Below are 23,441 nucleotides of genomic sequence, written 5' to 3' on the forward strand. Positions count from 1 at the left end.
CCCATTGATGTAGTAACAAGCTTAGGGTATTACACAATCAGTGACTGACTTTAACCTTCAGTCTCAGCCTACTTATTGCTGGAACATTTCAAATGTCAAACATAGGTCATGTCACAACTGTACAGTTTCTAAAGAATAACTGCCAACAGTCTGATTATTACTATTAACTAGTTTTGCAATGAGAAAATAATCTGACAAATAACAAATGCTGCTTGAGTTATCAATGAATAGTTTTCCTTGGTTTCATTTTCTTGAATGTTACTTCTAGTTACCTAGAACTTATAAGAGGGTCACCAAACATCTAATCAGAGACATATCAATATAATATATATCAATTTTTGTAAAATTACAAGCGTAAACATCATAGACATTGAGTATACAAGTTTTTATGCTTTGCAAAGAAAACAGCCATGTCTTGACATTGAACTGCCTTCACGTCTACTGGGACATTATTCTTGATGTTCGCATGTGTATTGACATACTGCATATAAGGTTTTGATAATGTTGGTGATCAACAAATTCTGAAATATTTCAATCAATAGAAATTTTAGAAAGAAATACAATAATGCCCTCTATCAATGAAAGCTTTAATTAAAACGTATTGGGAAATATAAGCTTTCAATGGGAAATCTATGAGCACATTCTTACCAATTATACATTCGCATTTCAAATTTAAAAGAAATATTTACCAGAAAGTCCTGTCATGGAAAAAATGTGAATGCTCACCTCGTCCACATTTTGAACCTCCTTCAAAGCAAAACTTGCCATCCACAGATCCAAACCGCCTCAGATCACATATCTGCCAAGATTGAAGGATTTTGGGTGGAATATATGCCGTCATACAGAACTTCTGTCCATGAATGTGCAATCGAATCAGCTCCAAAGGGAGACGACTGTTGTGAGGAACTTTGGCCAGTCTTACCGGAAACTGATGTTCTGAAAGGTGCATATGTTCTAATAAGACCAACAATGAGTAGGAAGTTTTGTTTCCCTGGTGGTTACAGTAAAACAGAGAGTGTAAGAGGAATATGTCTCAATGATAAATGTGGCGTGTGTAGTAAGAACCTTGTCATGGAGAGTTACTTCACAGAAAACATCTCCACTTCCTGTTGTACTTGTCGTTTCCAATGAGCTTGAGCTATTTAAAGTTACTGAAACTTGTACATCACAAACACAGAATCAATTTCTATTATTTCTGTCATCAGTTTCAAACATGAGAGAAACATGAATAGGTTCTTCTAAATTCAGCTCTTTTGATGTCAATTTGTTTTGAAGTAAGCACGAGTGTTATTTTTAACCTTGCAACTTGTCCAAGGCAGTTTCCTGGAGGGGAGAGTCAGTACCGCAGGGTGTACCTATTTGTGCTCACATCCAACTAACATCAAATAACCTCAAACTTGGTCATAAATAAACAGTGATAAAAGCATAATATTGAGACTTGGACTTGATTGGCAGAATGAAGCTGGGCCCCATGTAGGGCGACATTTTGAATGCAGTCCACATTGTTATAACATTGATATGTACAAGTGCAAGTATTCATTCCAACTGGTCACAATTCTGTATCTATCAGAAAACCCATAATTCTCAGTGGGTGTTTACATGTTTGTTTGTTATTTAACACCGCACTCAGCAATATTCCAGCTACATGAGGGCAGTCTGTAAATAATCAAGTCTGGATCAGACAATCCAGTGATTGACATCATGAGCATCGCCCCACGCAATTGGGATACAATGACTTGCATCAACCAAGTCAGTGAGCCTGACCACCTGATCCCATGGTCGCCTGTTAAGACAAGCATGGGTTGCTGAAGACCTATTCTAACCCAGATCTTCACGGAGCTGTTTACATGTAATGGTATTTGCATGAGTGAGGAATTGCACCTTGATGCACGAAGATAACCAGGGTAAACACAAGAATGAGTGTGTTCTGGAAGCCTGCTTGAACTCTGGAACACTGAGTATGTAATTCATGTCCAATACCTACCCTGGCCAAGACTTCTGCGTATTTTGATTTCAAACTGTATCATGTTTTCTCGTGACTCGTAGGCCAGGAGAGTGACCTGTTTTTGGCACACCAGTGCCATAACATTGGCCTCCTTGTCCAACTGGAACGACTCAATACCATAGAAGCCTTCCAGTGGAAACACTGACTTGGGCTTGCCACCATCACGCATTGCTTCTTTGACATCCTTGTATAACAGAACCTGTAGGCGATCTGAAATGGAGAAAATTGGTATCTTTGTATAACAGAACCTGTAGGCCATCTGAAATGAAGAAAATTGGTACCCTTCATAACAGAACCTTTAGGCCATCTGATATGAAGAAAATTGGTATCTTTGTATAACAGAACCTGTAGGCCATCTGAAATGAAGTAAATTGGTATCTTTGTATAACAGTATTTGTAGGCAGACTGAATTGTTGGATTGACATGTTTGTATAACACTTTACACATTCTGAAACCATTGCAGCAGTATCCCAATTGGATTGCACAAAAGTACTCATGTTGTGAATTGAAGCCTTAATTTGGGGATGACTCATGCACACTGTGAAAACAGGGCTACCCCTTACACCCATAACAGGTAGCAGATATCTGAATGATGCTGGCCTATTGTCCTCATTGTCATTGAAGAAGCATAAAATGTGCACCAAGTCTTGTGATCATCTAACTTGAACACATGTGTAAGATTGTGTTGATAGTAAATAACTGCTGCTGAATGCCCAGACATCTGGGATTAGCATTTGGTGTCATGTATGGAGGGCAATGTTCTAGTCTTTCACTTGAATGGAGTTAATAAAAAAATTGTATTACCTCCACAGAAAGACCCACAAACATACACAACAAAGTTTCAAATGTTCTTAACTAGGCTGCCATAGCAATGCCATCAAAGGAAATGAGTGACATCATGATGCTAGTTCATGACATAAATTCATAAATGTCCCTTCACTTGTCAGTGACGGCTGCAGCCAAAACAGAGATAGATACCAGGAGTCCCAATCTGCAGGCTCTAAAATCTACCCGTCTAGTATGTTGTATACTCCCACACTTTCTACACAGCATCTGTGTGCATCAACTCCAGTATGACCCATTCATACAGGCATGTGCCAAACAACATCATACTGGCTTGCATCTTCACATGCATGCATGCACGCAACCAACAGTCATGTGCATATGACATGTTGTAAGCCAATCAATCATATGACAGGTGTACAAATAGCTGATGTGACTGGAACCCAACACATACATGCACACAGGGCACACAGGGCTACTTAACAAAGGAACCCAAGATTGGAGGGAGCTTGCAGTTATAGTGTGTGGATCCACACCTGAACAAGGGCAAACAGAAGGTTAAAAACAGGCTGTTAAGATTGGATGGTGTCATAAACTTCAAGATAAATTTTCACATTTTCACCTTGCACCCCAGACACTGTTTTCTCAGGAACATTTTTTTTTAGTTACATGATATTACAAAAAATGTGGCACTGCCCTGTAGTTCACCTGGACATATCTTCAACAGCTTCAATCTGATTATGGTGACAAACATCAATGTATTATTGGTGCAATAGATTCTAGGAAAGAGTAAAGGACATAGCCACATCGTTGCAGTCAACAACTTTTTAGAACATGTGTTGTAATGCAATCTGAGAAAAAGAAAAAGATATCTTTACAATGCTCCACCAAAGCTGGCTGCCAATCACGATGCCTTGAGAAAACTTGAATCTACTCATTCCATACAAAGTTTCAGCTTTCTCCTGGTGGTTCTTGAGAATAAGGTTTCAAAACTCTTGCCTTGATCATCTCTCGTTATATTGCCAGAACGGTTTCTTTCAAGAAATTCTGGTTTCCATGGCAACCATATGTGAAAACCTACTTCTTGCCATTGCTCCTCCATGTATGCAGATAATTCAAGCTTACATGGTGGCAGGCATATGTGCACTTGGGTCAAAGATATGCTCTTCCAATGTTGATTATTATTGCCCATGATAACAAGAGTTCATTCTAAGCCTTGCCACTGTGCCAATTGCGCATTCAGTTTTCAAATGACACACATTGAAATTATGGAGCGACTATGATGGTGCCCTGTCTAATTCCAATCTAATAAAACAAATAAAGTATACCCATAACCAAAACAGCATGAGTTTGTTTTGCTTGTAACTCCAAAACATGCACTCACCAGTACTGCATTTTATCATATAACGGGTAGGTTTCTCGGCAGGATAAAGCCAACGGAAAGAAACGATATCTGTTGGGATTATATGCGGATAGAGATGCAAATATCAAAGGTCAAGTAGGCTACTTTCACTGTTTACAAACGAGCACGGGTATGTTGCTGACAAACCTAGAAACATAATCAGGGCGAACCGGGATTCGAACCCAAGACGACTGGGCCATTCATGCCCGCCCCCCCCCCATGGCTTAGACTGTCATATGAAACTCGTATGCCATGAGAACGAGAGGACAGAATGAAAAAGTTTGCTTTGTCCATGCGAGGTGATCTTTTCTGTTTAATCAGTATGCTAAAACTGGTACAGTTCTGGATCTATCTTCCTTATTCAAAATGGTACAGTTCTTAGTGCACAAGACTGGCATTTTGGAATGATGTATCATCATGTGTATTTCTGAATGGCCAACATTTTAGTAAAGTGGGCCATGGTGCCCACCTTTTTAAAGTCAAGAATGTAATTTGATTACATTTTGGTGACACCAACTATTACACTTTAAAATATGATCCTTTGAAAATGTTCATCAATTATAGATGGTGACCTATGGCCTTTCAAACCTACTAATAGCAAAAATCATTCACACACAGATTCAGCTTTCCATAACAATTAACATGTGGCTATTGAGAAAGAAAAATAAGAACATTGTGAAATTTGAATTTTGCTGGCATTTTGAAATAGGATTTGAACATCTTGAACCAGGAGTCATCATTGTTGGGAACAAGCATGTGAAGAATCAGCATCTTTACCACAGGAAATTTAGAGGAGAAGATGCCTACAGGTGCAGTGTCCAACCCAGAATTGAAAATCAAGGGGGGACTTGTCCCCCCATCATGTAGAAAATAGGGGGGATTTTGAAAAAGTAGGGGGGATAACTGCTTTCTTCAAAAATGTCTTATTTTGTATTATTTACTAGAACATCATCATATAAAAGTGTAACAGATCAGAATAAAGAACTGAAATGAATAACAATGCTTTGTGATTTTTTTTCTATCAAATTTTAATCAATAAATCCAATAATGATTGAATGATTAAGAAGTTTGAGAAGTAATTACAGTGACTGTGGTTTCATCATTGTCTTTTTTAGAACATCTATTTTGATTAAAAAAGTCTGTAATTTTTTATTTTTTTTGGCGACATTTTCACTATTCAAAATATCGTCTGCAATGACAGTCGGCGATTCATATTGTGTGATTTCAGAAACGAAACTAAAACGAACTAAAATGCTCAAAAATATTTTCAGAACTATTCAAGATAGAATATTTATTGTCTTTTAACATCTTGACAAAGGTTTTTGATTACTAAACAACAAAATACAACATAATTTTGATCAAAGTTTGATACGCTTTCTACTAAAGTAAATTAAATTTTGTTTCCTATGCAAATCCTGTCGATAATTTATTCAGCAACCCAAGGGACGTAAGTCGTGTTCGAACTTCCGGTTATTATCGATCGGTCTTCAACAGTTGTTTACAATGTTTGCTGTGAACTGTCTTTCTTCGTTAATTGATTAAAGATTTAGTGAGTATTGAACCTAAAGGTAGGGATAAACAGCTGATCAAGTAAGTGTATTTGATTTTTTTTAGCGTGAATCGCGCAATCGCGCGGTCTGGGTTGGACACTGTAGGTGTCAAAGGATGCCTGACAAGCAACAGGTCATGACATAAGCTCATGTGACCTTCTGTCGAGTGAGCTTACAGTAGTCAATGTTTTAATACAAGTGAATAAGTATTATGTAAAAACTTAAGGAATGAGGAATGTTTATCTGACATCATACTTTTGAACTGGTCCCAAGCATTGCTTATGGCAACATGAATTTGATTTCCCTTGAATATACAGTAATCCCTCGACTTAAAGCTCGTCGATGCACCGCAGGGTAAACCTTGGCTCCCAAAAAATGTATGAAGAATTTTCCTTAAAAGCATGTTAATGCAAATAAATTGACAAATAAAATGATAAAATTTAATTCCCAATTGAAGTACACATGTGTATTTGTAAAACAATTACCTTCATTGTATCAGGCTGCATGTGATCAAAACCATTCTGCCTTTTGTTCTGGTTGTGAAAAACACAATATTGTACAAATCTGGCATTATACTCACATAAAATAAAATCACAGCAACAAGAAACTTCGGCTGGATTGTTTGATTTAATACTCATCTCAGCTTGTGATTGGTAAGACAACACGTGAGATGTCTTCGAACTTCAAACCAGCCATTTGTAATGCAATAACAACAATAAAAACAATGGCGTCCGGTGTTTAATACATAAGGTGCATACAGAGAGCTGGCTGTGTCCGGGTTATTTTAAAACTTCAAGTAATATTTCTCCTTATTCAGATGCAGGCCATATCCTACCTATTCACCAAACATTATTATTTTGGTCTGTTGACAATTTCATAACAATATCATCACATCTATTTCGTAATTTATAATTTCAAGGCACTTAAATATATTACATCACTGAACCATTCATAAGCAAACCCATTTGAGTTATCATTCATATCTGTAATTTCAGCTGAAACGTTTGCTACTGTCAGGATCCCAGACCCCATCAAAGAGGATCCAAATCTCTTACATCATTATCAGGTCAACCCACCCTCCAGATTAACTGTTATCTCTAATACTTCACACAAACTCCCTCTTCCCACAGTGCACTAATCTAACTGCCATTAACTTGTTCACTGAGGAACAACTGGTGGTCAGAGTAGTGGCTGGGAAGGAAGAGCTTCTTCTCCACACAGCCATGTCATCTTCCTCACCAGCACTGTACTTCATGCAAAGGTCACACAATGGGAGCAGTGATCCTCTGAACTGGGGATTATGTTCTCAGGTCTAAGGTGTGCTAGGTGGTTAAGCCACTATCTAAAGCTCTACTTGAGGCACTCATTCTTCCAATGAGACATTAATCATGTGAAGTCTTCCACCTATTATGTGTTCATTCAGTTCATTTGGCTAATTTCCTACATGTTTGATTCAACTATTAGTTGATACAGTGTTTATATGAGGACAAGACTTGACTTGTAGATTTATAACAAATTATTCTTTCAATTGACATTTTGATATAGATACTTGTCCTTGAAGTATCCCTTGATTGATAAACATGATAAAGGTACAAGCATCTGTATTACAATGTCACATTGAAAGACCAAGTAGAGTATTAGAGGTACAGAAGCTCACCTGTATGCCGCCATTGAGTGGTGAGGATGTTTTGTCCTAAAATACTTCCCAACACCTGGATAAGATACCAAGAGATTTCATTGATATTTTTAAAGTTTAAGATATTATGATACTTCAATACTTTGGGATATTTGAAAAGAGAGGCTGTGAGATTTGATGTTGAGAGTTGAGAATTTTATAAGCAATGTTTAGTGTGAGGTGTGAATTTATTTTTTTACAATATATTTTTTTTTGCTTCAAAGGAATATATAATCATAATTCAAATCATTAATACATGTGAAATGAATTGAAATGAAAACCTTACAAAAAACCAATTGCACATAAAGAGACAGTACATCGATGGTCGCGTGATAAGCCTACACCCGCAGAGTGGTCACTGGAGCAGAAACGGAATAAGGCGAGCAGTGCCAAGTAAGCTCAGGCTATTGTTTACAAAACAGTTGACGTCCTGTCCCATTAAGGAATGCAATAATCATTCAAACAATAATATTTCAACTACTTTTATGAATGATGTAGATAAACTTCAAAGCAGTAAATTTTCTACAATCAATCAAAAGCACCACAATTTGAGTTGAGTGAAGTGTTGAACATCAGCTCTCATATTTTAGCACATAAGCGTTTATAACTTCACGTTCTAAACCTATGCTTTGATTATTTCCATTTTGAATTCTGCATCATGCATGATGTGAACTTGGCCTTACAAAAACAGAAGTCTAAACTAAACAACTGTCTAAGATGTCATGTGTGTCTTGTGGATAAGTAGCTACAATACAATCTCAAGTTATTCAAGTCATAAACTGTTTGTTTGCTAATTTTACAAACCTTGACCTTCACAGTCAACCAATCAAAGACCTTACTTTATTGAAAAGAAGGATGTTCTGACCATCCTTGCTACATCTGAAAGCAATATTACCAATGGTCCTGCAGAAGAGGCTGGTGCAAAAGCTTTACTCCGCACTAAAAGTGCTGTTTGACAATGGACATTTTGATTTATTGAAAAATCAAAACTTGCTTTATTACAGCCAGCGAAATGTAAAATGTGTGATGGGAATATAAAACTGATGTTCACTGGTTGTAAAGATGATGATTTTTAAAATTCAGTGCTCCTTACAAAGGAGACAGACAAAGATGGATGAAGATCCATGACATAAGCTCTCTTTGGCAAAGTTGAAATCAGACAATCCAGTCCTAATTGATACTACTGCTTCTAAAAGCCACTGGTATCTTAAATCTTGTTATCTTTCAGGTTTAGCTTGTTCAAAGAACACAATAAATAGATAGATGTATCTTCTGTTACAGAACAAGGAAATCCTACTCAAGTATTAGTCCATAATCTAGTGGAAAATGAGCGCACACATTTATTCATACTGCATTCAAATTCAAATTTTCAGTTACCATTTTCCAACAACTACTATGAATGAATTGTTGATTACTTTAAGGCAACATAACCTCCAGAAGAAACTACTGATTGTGTGTCTTCTTCCAACACACAGACTACCTTGTCCTGCAGTCATGTGACAGCAGGTAACAACCACAGCCCTCCACAATGTGGCACACCTCAGTCCCAGTCATTAAGTCATACAACAAGACAACAAGGTCCACAATAACACCCACTCATCAAGCACAACATACAGCAGGCAGGATTGGCAGTTTGTACACAGCCTTCATAACAGGTGTGAAGTGCTTGGCTGTCCATGTCAGGAGTCACACACGTGCAGTGACGGGGATGTTTGCCATGTCAATACAAACATGAACAAGTATGTGTTACTTATATTGTAAGTAACTGGTGTCACACATCACTGCATGCATGGGAGTAAAAACATATTAAACAAGTATTTGTCACAGAAGTGACGAAATGTCCCCCGCCTGTATATACACCAAAATACCAAATATGAAGACAATCCAGCGATTAGTTCTTGAGATATCGCGGCAACACCGTTTTCCAACTCCAAAAGCAGATTTGCCTGCTGTGACCTTGAAAATAGGGTCAAGGTCACCAAAACCGACTGGTGTCTGCGGTGTCTGTATATACACCATAGTTCCAAATATTAAGACAATCCAGCGATTAGTTCTTGAGATATCGCGGCAACACCGTTTTCCAACTCCAAAAGCAGATTTGCCTGCTGTGACCTTGAAAATAGGGTCAAGGTCACCAAAACCGACTGGTGTCTGCGGTGTCTGTATATACACCATAGTTCCAAATATTAAGACAATCCTGCGATTAGTTCTTAAGATATCACGGCAACACCGTTTTCCAACTCCAAAAGCAGATTTGCCTGCTGTGACCTTGAAAATGGGGTCAAGGTCACCAAAACCGACTGGTGTCTGCGGTGTCTGTATATACACCATAGTTCCAAACATGAAGACAATCCTGCGATTAGTTCTTGAGATATCGCGGCAACACCGTTTTCCAACTCCAAAAGCAGATATGCCTGCTGTGACCTTGAAAATGGGGTCAAGGTCACCAAAACCGACTGGTGTCTGCGGAGTCTGTATATACACCATAGTTCCAAATATGAAGACAATCCAGTGTTTAGTTCTTGAGATATCGCGGCAACAAACAGGTGGAAGTACGGACGTACGGACTGACGTACGGACGGTCGTGAATACTATATCCCCCGCTTCGCGCTTTCGCGCGGCGGGGGAAAAAAAACCCAGGTTTACTCAGAGCGATGATAAGTGTACACATACACAAATCTCAAACAGAACACAGCCTTGGCAAGGACACACAAGGACTACAATAGTAGGTGAAGTCATTCAGTTTCATAAAAGCCATAAACAACTACAATGACAGCTGTTGCTGACATACAACTTGTAAAAGTGATCATAAACAACTATTCACTCAATTGCTAAGGGTAAGGCTTGCTGGTCACACTTGATTGCCTGCCTGCCTGCCTGCAGAGAGATGTCCAGTCATAAGGCCTTGGCCTCAGCATTGCCTTGTCCTCATACTGACACCTGCTGGAGATTCCATTGTCAGTGTAGGTAATTGCTGGCATTCAAGGCATGTGTCAGTCATCAATAATAATATGTGCTGGGGCCTACGCAAAACGTCACCGGTATGCCAGGAATGACATTACATGAAAAACAAGAACAGACTGATTAACATCATGATTGGACTCACACATTTGGATAGAAATGGACTAGTGTAAGAATGTTGACCTTATCGTAAAGTATTCCACATTATTTTGTATTGATATAACTTATATCTTAGAATAAAACCATTTCTATTTCAACACATGCAGATATGGTATGGTTTCTACGATTTGCATCTTGAAATATTCGTTTACGGTTGATTTTGAGTGGAGAAACAAACAATACATAGCCACCTAAGAATAGGGCTGGGACGATACACAAGGTCACGATACGATATGTATCACGATAGTGGGGTCACGATACGATACGATACAAAAAATAACGTCACAAGCTGGTGGAAGATGATGAAAGTTTAATGTAAAATAGTTCTCATCAAATAACTCAAATTTTCCTTCAGAACATGTGTCAAACACAGCACATGTCACTCAATAGCAAGACTGAAAACACCTGAGTTAAGGAGCCTGACTAAATACCTGGATTTTCTGCAATAAAAATGCATTCTAAATGTCATCTGAACAGCAGAACTATTTGGTAAAAACAACCACTGGTTTGTGATTTTCTCACAATGATCAATGAAAGGCAAATTGTCTGAAACTCTGAACTTGAATAATCAACATCACACTAATTAGTAAATCACAAAGTCAGACATGTTTAACTGATGTCTGAACATTAACTCTTTCAACACCAGTCAACCAGAAGTGTTTACTGCTGGGACACTGAGTTCCCAGAGACTCTTGTGTGACAAATGAAGCCAACATTTATCAAAGAAAATATCTGCTTGTAAAATATATTTGCCACTACATGTTCTACACCATTTGAAAGGTCGATGCTTCTTGGCTGGAAAACCAGTTGCAATGTTTGAAGGCTGAAACTAATATGAGTCATTTGATTGGTCGGACTACGAAAATCAACCAATCATATTGGCCCTTGTATCATCGCTTTATTTTCTTTACTGACTGCGTTGGAACAAAACGGACAATGTAAACAGCGGCAAATACGTTGTGTTACTCGTAGTACATCAGCTATGTATCATTTTGTATCGATACATAGACCCACGAATCGATAGTTGTATCAAACTGTAATGTATCGTGATACATCAATGTATCGGTGAATCGTCCCAGCCCTACCTAAGAAGATCTTTATGACAAAACATGGGTGTAAATGTGCTGGAAACAGCTCAATAAAGTAAATGTGTAAACACATAAGTAAAACCACATAGAAGCTTCTTACTCAATTTGAAGCAATTACACTGTAAGATGCAACATACATTGATGTGTCACAAAATGTACCCATATCAAATTGTCTGGATTTGAGAAAAAAAATCTGAATACCTATCACAGGAAATTACTGTGGTAACCAGGTAAGCTTCATTCAAAATCTACGATTACAGATAGTGAAATGCAAAGTTACGCACATCAAAGTTTGTTTGTGCTAAATGAGATGGCTCTCTCAATTATACTTTTGGAAAAAATAATTGAACTCATTCGAGCGTAGTTTTATGGACACTTTAAGCCACATCATAAAAATCAATAAATCCAAAATGCAGTGATAATGGCTTTGTTCAGGACATCTGGCAGCAACAGCAGTTTGATGCAGGTTATTCATGTAACACTTTATTCAACTGCTAACCCAAACATTATGATCAAAATCAATCCAAGCAAGGATGATTACACTAATTACATTGAAACAATGTCTTACACTGACCTAATTACAATATCTAGAGCTACACAGACAATGGTCAACAGCCTTTTGAACCTTTTCTCCCTTTGCAGTTTTGTAAAACACAACAATGGTGAAATGTATTCTATCGTGGCTAAGTTTATGGGTACAGGCCTACCATTCTCAACTAGGCCTATATTTCTATCCATACTATCAGCTCCATCTGGCACCAAATTCCACTGTAATTACTGAGCAATATGACTCATAAGCATGAAAAGCCCTAATAATTTGCCTGATCTCTAAAAAAATAACAAGCTGATAGAACCAGTAAGATCATTCAACCAAATTTGCCTTACAAGGACAGTGCTGCAAAAAGGTCTGAAAAATCAGCCACATTATATGAAAGATATTAACTTAAACAAATATAACTGATTAGTCAATACAGCACTATACAATGTGTTTGAAAACTAAGCGATATGAATTATATCCACTTAGGACCATTTGAATGGAAGCTATTAACTGAAGTGCAATTACACACTTGTAGAGAGAAACTGAATAACATAATCAATGATTATTTAATAATAATGTAATGTCCACATTAATGCTACAAAAGAGACTGCCTGAATTTGATTCCATAGCATTAACTTCTTCCATCTGAATACCAGTACACTACTGATAATTTTCTCCAAATATCAAAAGGGGATTGCTTTGATCCTGCAATGACGTGGCAACTATAACCCTTTCATAGTTGTTGTTTGAAAGCTGCTTCAATGGCTGTGGAAGGAGTACCAGGCACAGCAGAAATTCCACTGGCATATTTGGATGCCCTCAATTACAAAACGATATGCCATATTGCATCTGCAGCTTCCGGTGAGGGTGTTATTTTTGTTTCTGAGCAGCTACACCCTTGCTGCTGAACATACACAAGCTCTCCACATGTGTGTCCAAATTTTACAAGGACCACAACTCCTCCTAACCTGTCTGGCTAGACAAGTCAGACATCAGCAGTAGAACGGCATCAACACAGCTGTAGATGCTCATGGTTATGTATTCAATTTCTACATAACAAGTGTCTCGTGTCACCAGCTGATTTGACAGCCGTCCAACTGATCATCAACTGACATGACGATGACTACACATCGACCCAACAACCTTGAAGCATCTGCTTTATCTTTATCATCAACATCTCTGCTCCTGAGAAATAACAAGTTAGACCAAGATAATGTTTGAAGAGTTACTACTGATGTCTGATTACACTCTAACACATTCACTAAAACAGAAGCACACTTACAAGTCCCTGCTTTCTTCAGATTATATACCAATAGCAGTCAATAAACATTCAGATATTACTGATCAGCTGTTACATAGTAATGCAGTCCATCCAGTATGGAGTGCTATACATACTGATGGTGTGAGTATGTGTGTGTATTTCTCCGGACTAATGCCGATTATATAGTGCTAGCCCACTGTGATACCATGCTGCAGTTTAGCATGAATACCCCACTCAGACACAGTTAACAGACACTGAGCCGACCAGTCCTTGTTTTAGTCCCTTAATGCCAAGTGCCAAACATCGAAACAACAAGTTTTTGGACTGACTGCCTGGGATCGAAACCAGGACCTTCTGCTCTCTGGGCAGACGCTGTATCCACTAGGCCACGGAGGGGGTCTCTAGACATACTTGAGAAGACACGACACTTGTCTGCTTCTTGTTTCTTGTGCAGTTCAGTGACACTTTCCACTGCAGTGTGCTGTGTCAGGAAACATGATAACTACACAGCTGTGGCAACACTGCACAAGTTAGGCGATGCATTTCACAATGGGATGATGGGGATGTAACTGAATCTGTGTGTCATCAACGCTTCATACATGATCAACTTCCTACAGAAGAAGCTACACCAAAGGTCATTGTTTCTGTAGTTGTCTGATCTTCAATGCAAAACATATATGTAATTACTGTCTCAACACTGCTTCCACAAACTTTCCCACATTATACATGTTACATGTCAGGCATGCAGTTAGAAGCCAATGTAGGAGGCATGTTGCCATCCTCTAGTGTTGCTAGAACACAAGGAACACCAACATAGAAGCCATGTTGTCATCCTCTAGTGTTGCTAGAACACAAGGAACACCCACATAGAAGCCATGTTGTCATCCTCTAGTGTTGCTAGAACACAAGGAACACCCACATAGAAGCCATGTTGTCATCCTCTAGTGTTGCTAGAACACAAGGAACACCCATGTAGTAGCCATATTGCCATCCTTAAAAACATGTTTGAATTCCATCCCCATTCTACAATATCTGAATTTATATTTCATGAGGTCATATTTCTATTGAAGACCTCCTTTATTCCATCTTCTTAAAAAAGTTGACAGTCTTAAATCCAAAAATACATATTCTACATATATGACAATATGAAATGGCAACTCTACAGAACAAAGATCTGTTTTATATAAACATGCTAAGGAGCAGCCCTGTCGACCACCTACACTGTACATGGCCATATCTACCATGAAATATGTCTGCCACCATGCACAATGGTTGATGTGATTATGATTGATTGTAGACAAAAACACATCACTTTGATCTCTGTCAACTTGACATTCCTTCCTTATGTGTCAACTGTTGAAGTACAAAAGATAACTTGTGGTATGTCACAAAAATGGTTGCAAACAATAGGCCATGTTACTCTTATTATCTCATCTCACATACATGATCATCCATTTCAAACTGACACCATCACAGCACACAGACTGTCACTCTGCCTCAACTACCACCTTAACCTGAAGCTCTCCATTATAGCAGGGTTACATAAAGCTTTTAAGGACTCAGTCATTATCAAAGTGGCACTGTTATTTGACATGCAAAGTGAAAACTATAAATCAAATGCAGAAGTATTTGAAAATGATTTTACTGGTCTGTTAACCTTGCAATGTCAAACTTTACTGGTAAATATTAATTCCATTGACCAGAAAACACTTAATGAGCCTGATACAGTGAATATCACAGCATGTCAGCATGTATGCGTATGTGGATGCTTGTACTCGTCCGGACTAATAGTTTTATAGTTTTATAGTGCTAGGCCACTGAGATAACATGTTGCAGTTTAACATGAAACTGCGCCGACTAGTCCTTGTTATATCCCCTTAATGCTGAATGCCAGGCAGCGTAACAACAAGTTACTTTCTATTAACATGTTTGAATCTATTTACCAAATAATGCGACACTAAATACCACAGTGTATCAGTACTGGGCCAGCAACAAAATATTTCATGACCACACCCAAGACCTGATGACATGACATTAAGAAGTTTCATGGAAAAGTAAATATATGACGATTGCACCAACTGTAGCTCACCTGTCTTCATCTAAGGTAATGGTTTGGATAAAAACCACTATATTTGTTATTCTTGGTAATTGAATACCTGCAGGAAGTATATAGCTGTAAGCTGGTCCGGCTGGCTTATCATAATACCCAGATAGGCAGAACCAAGGTTCACCACACCCCAACACCATGACAAGCAGCACTGAGGATCACCATACCCCAACACCACGACAGGCAGCATCTAGGATCACCACACCCCAACACCACGACAGGCAGCATCTAGGATCCCCACACCACCCCAACACCATGACAGGCAGCAGTGAAGATCACCACACCCAACACCACGACAGGCAGCATCTAGGATCACCACACCCCAACACCATGACAGGCACCACTGAGGATCACCACAACCCAACACCATGACAGGCAGCATCTAGGATCACCACAACCCAACACCATGACAGGCAGCATCTAGGATCACCACATCCCAACACCACGACAGGCAGCATCTAGGATCACCACAACCCAACACCATGACAGGCAGCATCTAGGATCACCACACCCCAACACCACGACAGGCAGCATCTAGGATCCCCACACCACCCCAACACCATGACAGGCAGCAGTGAAGATCACCACACCCAACACCACGACAGGCAGCATCTAGGATCACCACACCCAAACACCATGACAGACACCATGACAGGCACCACTGAGGATCACCACAACCCAACACCATGACAGGCAGCATCTAGGATCACCACAACCCAACACCATGACAGGCAGCATCTAGGATCACCACACCCAAACACCACGACAGGCAGCATCTAGGATCACCACAACCCAACACCATGACAGGCAGCATCTAGGATCACCACACCCCAACACCATGACAGGCACCACTGAGGATCACCACAACCCAACACCATGACAGGCAGCATCTAGGATCACCACAACCCAACACCATGACAGGCAGCATCTAGGATCACCACAACCCAACACCACGACAGGCAGCATCTAGGATCACCACACCCCAACACCATGACAGGCAGCACTGTGGATCACCACAACCCAACACCATGACAGGCAGCATCTAGGATCACCACAACCCAACACCATGACAGGCAGCATCTAGGATCACCACACCCCAACACCACGACGGGCAGCACTGAGGATCACCACAACCCAACACCACGACAGGCAGCATCTAGGATCACCACAACCCAACACCATGACAGGCAGCATCTAGGATCACCACACCCAAACACCACGACAGGCAGCATCTAGGATCACCACACCCCAACACCACGACAGGCAGCATCTAGGATCACCACACCCCAACACCACGACAGACAGCACTGAGGATCACCACAACCCAACACCACGACAGGCGGCATCTAGGATCACCACACCCCAACAGGCAGCACTGAGGATCACCACACCCCAACACCATGACAGGCAGCACTGAGGTTCAGCGTACCCAAACACACCGACAGGCAGCACCAAGGTTCACTCAATCGAAACACCACGACAGGCAGAACCTTGCAATTGAGCATAGGAGGGGAAAATGAGACCAGCATTCCATAAATGATTTAGGGGTAAAAAATAAAACCTTATACATCAGTTTTCATGATTTGAATTCTTAAAGTGTATGTTCAGGCTCATGAACATGGACCCTTTCTTTTCATATGCAACAAAGTAACAGCTACCCTACACATGTCGAAGACCGCATGCACCAACTGCCCATATGTTATCCAGGGTACAGAGTATTCCTCCAGCTACACTGAACTGATCATTTGTAGCTATGTACTTGTGTAAAGGCCAAAAGCCAAGTACATAATCTCTCTAGAAATCAACAAGATATAGGATATGTTCTGTTCAACAAACACTGTAAGCTATGTAGTTTATGGCATCAGCTGTAAAGTTACACCTATCACCACAGCAATCTTTATACAAACCTCTTTAGTAAAACAAGCAGTGATGAAGACAACATTTTTCATTGGTCAGAATTTGAGGGTTAAACAAGCTGCTGCAGACAAACATTGAAAGTATTGAGAGCTGTCAGCCAACCACAGAATGAATTGTTTCCAGACAAGCACCTGGCAGTTGTTTCCCCAGTGCCAAGCTCCACTGATAAAGATCACCAATCAGTTAAAGATGTGGAGGTGAGAGGGGAGACAGGAGAGGGGAAAGGGGGGGAGAGGGGAAAGGGGGGGGGAGAGGGGAAAGGGGGGGAGAGGGGAAAGGGGGGAGAGGGGAAAGGGGGGGAGAGGGGAAAGGGAGGAGTGTGTGTGTGTGGGGGGGGTCACTGTCAGGGAGATCTTGAGAGGGGAAAGACTAGTGCTGCAATGAAGGGAAAGAAGGGAGGGTGGTAGTCTTGCGCAAGCCTCTAAGTCAATAATTATTAGTTTAAATCATAACTTGTAGATTATATAAACAATAAGAACATGTTGTCCCCCTAAGTGACTGACGTCCTTAGATTATACTGTCCACACATCTAGACTTGCCTTTTAGGAAGATAGAATTACTAGACATCCATGGACTTATCTGTAAGTACAGCCTTGGAGCAAGGCTAGGAGGGTGGTGGCTGCCGAAGATGAAACTAAGCCAAAAGCGTGTCTCAACTTGGACCTGCCAGAAACTTTAAGAGGCCACTGTGCCAATTGTGCTAATTCTGATATAAATCATGCTTGCTGGCAGGGGGCACAGGAAAGAGATGATAAAATATGACATGATTTGTCAAAAGTGATAAGCACTCAAGGCCTTTCCAAGGTTACCAGCCTTGGAACTAACATTCTTTGTGTGTATTAGGTATGTGTGGTGCTGATGCCACCTATAAGAGTTGAGAAATGTCTTGATGGAGACTGTAACCAACATCTGTAGTTCTAACGAATCATGTTATATCTGTACAGAAATGGTGAGGAGACTGAAACCACATGAACCATGCTTCCCAACCAGAATGTGGAATGCTCATTCTACTATCTACATATGACAAGTGGAGGATCAGTTTCGATGATGGCCAGATAATCCTGTTGATATCAGTCTCTTGATGCCTAAGAACATGTTTCATCCAAATCAATCTTATAAGAACCTGATGCCATAACTTTGTATGGCTACACAAAATTAACTCTCCACAAAAAGTTTTGTCCAAGAAATGAGTGATCAGTCATATCTCATTCATACATGAAGCTGATAAAATCCCCCCTGAACTGAGAGACAAAGCAACCATGTGTGCCGGGAGTGCAATGTGGTTCCAGTTGATGCCAGAAATGATACAGTTGATAAATAAACAGCCCCAGTTGTAGTCTCCATTCCCAGCACCACGCAGGATGTGGCACCCAGCGGAAATATACTGATACGTGGACATAAATAAATGCTATCAGAAATACACAACCATGTACACAGACGACTTGACATCTAAACCAAATAGGAGGTCTTTGAGCTCACCAGTGTTGATATATTTGATATCAAAAGACATGAGGGTGAGATTTTATTTATCATCCAACATCATCCTTCCAACTTTTGCAGTTTGTAACAAGCAGTGTCTTCATTTTAAAAGTTACTACTAACAGTTGCAGTAGCAGAGCCATTAGTGATGTCATTTGATTGTGACGTCATGTTAACCAAGGACGTCACAATGGTCTGCAAAGCATTGTGATGCAATTTCAATGCAGCGATATCTACAATGTCCACATCGCTTGATCTCACCCAAGCCATATCTCCTGTGGGAGCCAGTTTGGGATGATAATTACAGATACGAATGCATTTACATTAGAAAGCCTACTTATAAGGTCATAAATGAGTAAATATAGGCTACTTTTACTTGTGATTTCGTCTTCAAATTATACATGCAAGATCATATTACACAGTCTTGGTGATTCCCTCCCTACGTCTTACAGGAACTCCAAATGCTAGGCAAATCATTAAGCAGCTATTATTTTTTCTTTTATTTGATTGGCTAATATTCATCAACAATATCTCTTGCCGCCATCACAGATTTAAGGAGTATGCACTCCTGATGTTGAGTGATTCCACTGAACATGATGTGGCAGTGCCATATCATGTTCAGTGAAATCATCTTGTGATAATGACGGAAACTTTGAGAATTTACATATGGCAAAAATATGACTCTCGAATACAGGCAACACAGGGAATACAGGAAGTGAACACTTATCATGAAGTGGCCAAGATCCGATCTATCAAAAGAACACACAATCTGTTCCAGTGCAAGGAAGTTATCATAGACTATTACTTAATTATTTCCTGCAGTACCAAACCTGCTAAATACAACTACCAGCATCACGCTGTGAACATGTGGTTCCCTTCCCTTGCTGTCTCATATTTACCCCTCGCTTACCGTCTCATATTTACCCCTCCCTTACCGTCTCAAATTTACTCCTCGCTTACCGTCTCATATTTACCCCTCCCTTACCGTCTCATATTTACCCCTCCCTTACCGTCTCATATTTACCCCTCCCTTACCGTCTCATATTTACCCCTTCCTAACCGTCTCAAATTTACTCCTCCCTTACTGTTTCATATTTACCCCTCCCTTACTGTCATGTATTTACCCTCCCTTATTGTCATGTATTTACTTTCCCTTATTGTCTTGTACTTACCCTCCCTTAATGTCATGTATTTACCTTCCCTTATTGTCATGTACTTACCCTCCCTTATTGTCATGTACTTACCCTCCCTTATTGTCATGTATTTACCCTCCCTTATTGTCTTGTACTTACCCTCCCTTATTGTCTTGTACTTACCCTCCCTTATTGTCACGTATTTACCTTCCCTTATTGTCATGTAGTTACCCTCCCTTATATTTACCCTCCCTTATTGTCACGTATTTACCTTCCCTTTTTGTCATGTACTTACCCTCCCTTATTGTCATGTATTTACCCTCCCTTATTGTCATGTATTTACCCTCACTTTTTGTCATGTATTTACCCTCCCTTATTGTTATGTAATTACCCTCCCTTATTGTCTTGTTTACAGAAGCTGTCCTACCTAAACTCTGGAGTCATCATGGTCAACAGTAACAGTACTTTCTGTGACTTCACACTGCTGATAATAAATGAGAACAAACGTCTTTCCACCAGTCAAATGCAATCAAGAACACACCTTCATAAATATGATGTCCGCAAATGAAATATTCTGAAAGAAGCTATTACTATGAAACATTATGATGGAAGTGACAAACTTTTCCTTCATTCACAAATTAAGCATCAGCAAAGGGACAACACCCAAAGAAAAGCAGCTCCCCCACTCCATTATGTAAACACATGGTGCAATAAAGCATGGCGTGTCACATTACACCAGGACCAGCACACTGTAGTGTACAAGGAGGCCACCACCGACAGACATCAAACAGCCACCCACAGCCATGCACACCAAGTTTCTGTAGGTCTGTACAGCGCAGGGTAAACAGAATCATCATCAAGTTACACTTTCCTAATTACATCAGTGGGCCACATTGAACAATCTTGGAACATTAGAAGCCCAACTGTCTGTGTCTGACATCAGGGGCTTTACTGGTTTAGATTATAAACATTAAATATGCATAAGTCAACACAAATATTGACAATGTCTCAAATATATATGAAAAAGTTCTTATCAAATGTATTCATGTTATTGCAAATACTTCAATATTCCGTAAGGTTTAACAAAAACTTGTCGTCGTAGCCTCATCCCTAAACCATGTAAACAACTGCCCCACTTCTAGTTGTCATGATTATACACAATCTGTATCTGTTCATGGGGTTTGGCATTGTGTAACATGGAAGACTATTTGCACACAAACTGTATTTGGAAACATTCTACATGTATACTTCTGATGAACCAGTATGAGGTCAACAACCAAACGACTTATAAGCATAGGTAGCTTCTCATCATGGGGGAATGTGTGTCTCAGCAACAAGATCACAATTAGCTGCAGCCTATACTCACGGTTCTTCAAAACACTTGAAACACCAGAAAATAATGAGAGTAAACTATTGTGCACATTGTGAGTTGCAAATTGTGATAAATACTTTGAAGATTTCATTTTGTTTGAAAAGTAAGCATTAAAATATATGCATCTGAAAGGAAGGATAACCCTCGGTACAGGTCCTACTATAAAGATACACACCAAGCTTCCATCATCTTTCCCACTCCTTTCTAATGGAATGTTTAACAGGTATGAATGTCATGATCCCGAACAGATAATCTAAGAACAGGTGACGTCACTGTAGAGTCGCCATATTAATTACTAACAAGAGGTCCATTGGGCCTGTATTGCTCACCTGGATATTTACGCAATCATGACAAAATATACATTTGCATTGTACATGTATATAATACTGCAAATATTTCGCAATTTTGCCTCTGTCACCATGGGTGGATGGCAAATCTTACAGCATGAACATGTATTTCTCTACATACAAATGTAGCATAAAGATCTGATAAATCATATCAAAGGTAATACTCTCTTCATAACAAACAAATGTATACAATGTATCTGTTTCTTATAGGGTGGGGATAATATCGGTTTGCATGTTATGGTCAAGGTTCTAACTCCTTTGGGAGTGCCAGACAGATGAACAGAAGGGCCAGTCCTGGTAGCATATGTGCATTCCTCTCATTATACTCTCAATTGTACATATGGTTATAGACCCTTGAAGGTCCTTGTTCAGCCCCTCCATTTCTCCAGTTGGAATCCCCACCATTGGAGAATGCTTCCAACCAAATATGGTTGATAACTATCTCTAAGTTCCAGAGAGGAAGTCGTTTAAAGCAATAAAGCCAAATTACCCCTATTTGGCCCCGCCCCTCAGCCCCTAAATTTGTACAGTTTTGAAGCCTCACCACCTAGGGATGCTTCCAACCAACTTTCGTTAATTTCCAATTAGTGGTTCAGAAGAAGAAGTCGTTTGAATAAATTGTTGACGTAGGGACGGATGGACGCCACAGTATCCCATAAGCTAAACTTGATCCTTCGGACCCGGTGAGCTAATAATTAGACCATGCATAGTGAATAGTTTCCAATAAATAAAGTTGTCAGATTGTAAATATGATAGAGATTGATAACAAAATGCAATATAACACATTCCTCTACAGTAACAACTTTGAAGGCACTGCCTCCGAACTACTGTTCCACACATCCCACTCTCTGTATTACACACACTCTGTCACAGTCAGTCCCTGAGAGGGAGAGTCACACAGTGCGACAGGAAAGCCTTGAGAACTTTGTTTACTGAGCCTCACCCTGAAAGAATTTTATAGTAATGAAATTTTGACAGCCGTAATCTATTCATGAAGTACTGAAAAATATAATCATTCTGGTCATTTCTAGTAGATATGAAAGATGATTTTGAAAAAAAGTGAAAAAAAAAAGTCATGACTCCGACTCAACTCATAAAATTGCAAATTAGCATTACCCCAAAACAACCAATGCTCAGGACTTGAGACAATCTTGCTGAGCAGAGTTGGGGGAAAACAGGCCACAGCCTCAATCAGCACCCTAAACAAGTCTTGCTACTGACTTGCTACAACAGTTAGAAAACCACATGGCATGGTGTTCAGGGCACGAGAGGCAGAAACATGACACATGGCTGCAGCACATGTGGAGCTTACTCACAGAACTAGAGGAGGGGGGCAGAAACATGACACATGGCTGCAGCACATGTGGAGCTTACTCACAGAACTAGAGGAGGGGGGCAGAAACATGACACATGTCTGCAGCACATGTGGAACTTACTCACAGAACTAGAGGAGGGGGGCAGAGATATGACACATGGCTGCAGCACATGTGGAACTCACTCACAGAACTAGAGGAAGGGGGCAGAGATATGACACATGGCTGCAGCACATGTGAAACTCACTCACAGAACTAGAGGAGGGGGCAGAGATATGACACATGGCTGCAGCACATGTGGAACTTACTCACAGAACTAGAGGAAGGGGGCAGAGATATGACACATGGCTG

At 40.0% G+C, this 23,441-nt stretch overlaps 1 protein-coding gene across 1 annotated transcript in view; it reads right to left on the minus strand.

The window, feature by feature from the left end:
* Positions 1–23,441, minus strand: part of LOC124113708 — a 55,388-nt gene that overhangs the window by 26,230 nt on the left and 5,717 nt on the right. The window contains exons 3-4 of the mRNA XM_046474195.2: positions 1,985–2,215; positions 727–936 (exon numbers count right to left, since the gene is read on the minus strand). Of these exons, the coding sequence (XP_046330151.2) occupies positions 727–936; positions 1,985–2,215 (441 nt within the window). The remainder of the gene's footprint in view (positions 1–726; positions 937–1,984; positions 2,216–23,441) is intronic.

This window comes from Haliotis rufescens, unplaced genomic scaffold (assembly GCF_023055435.1).
Source record: "Haliotis rufescens isolate VD_foot unplaced genomic scaffold, xgHalRufe1.0.p SCAF_66, whole genome shotgun sequence".
NCBI classification, from domain to species: domain Eukaryota; kingdom Metazoa; phylum Mollusca; class Gastropoda; order Lepetellida; family Haliotidae; genus Haliotis; species Haliotis rufescens.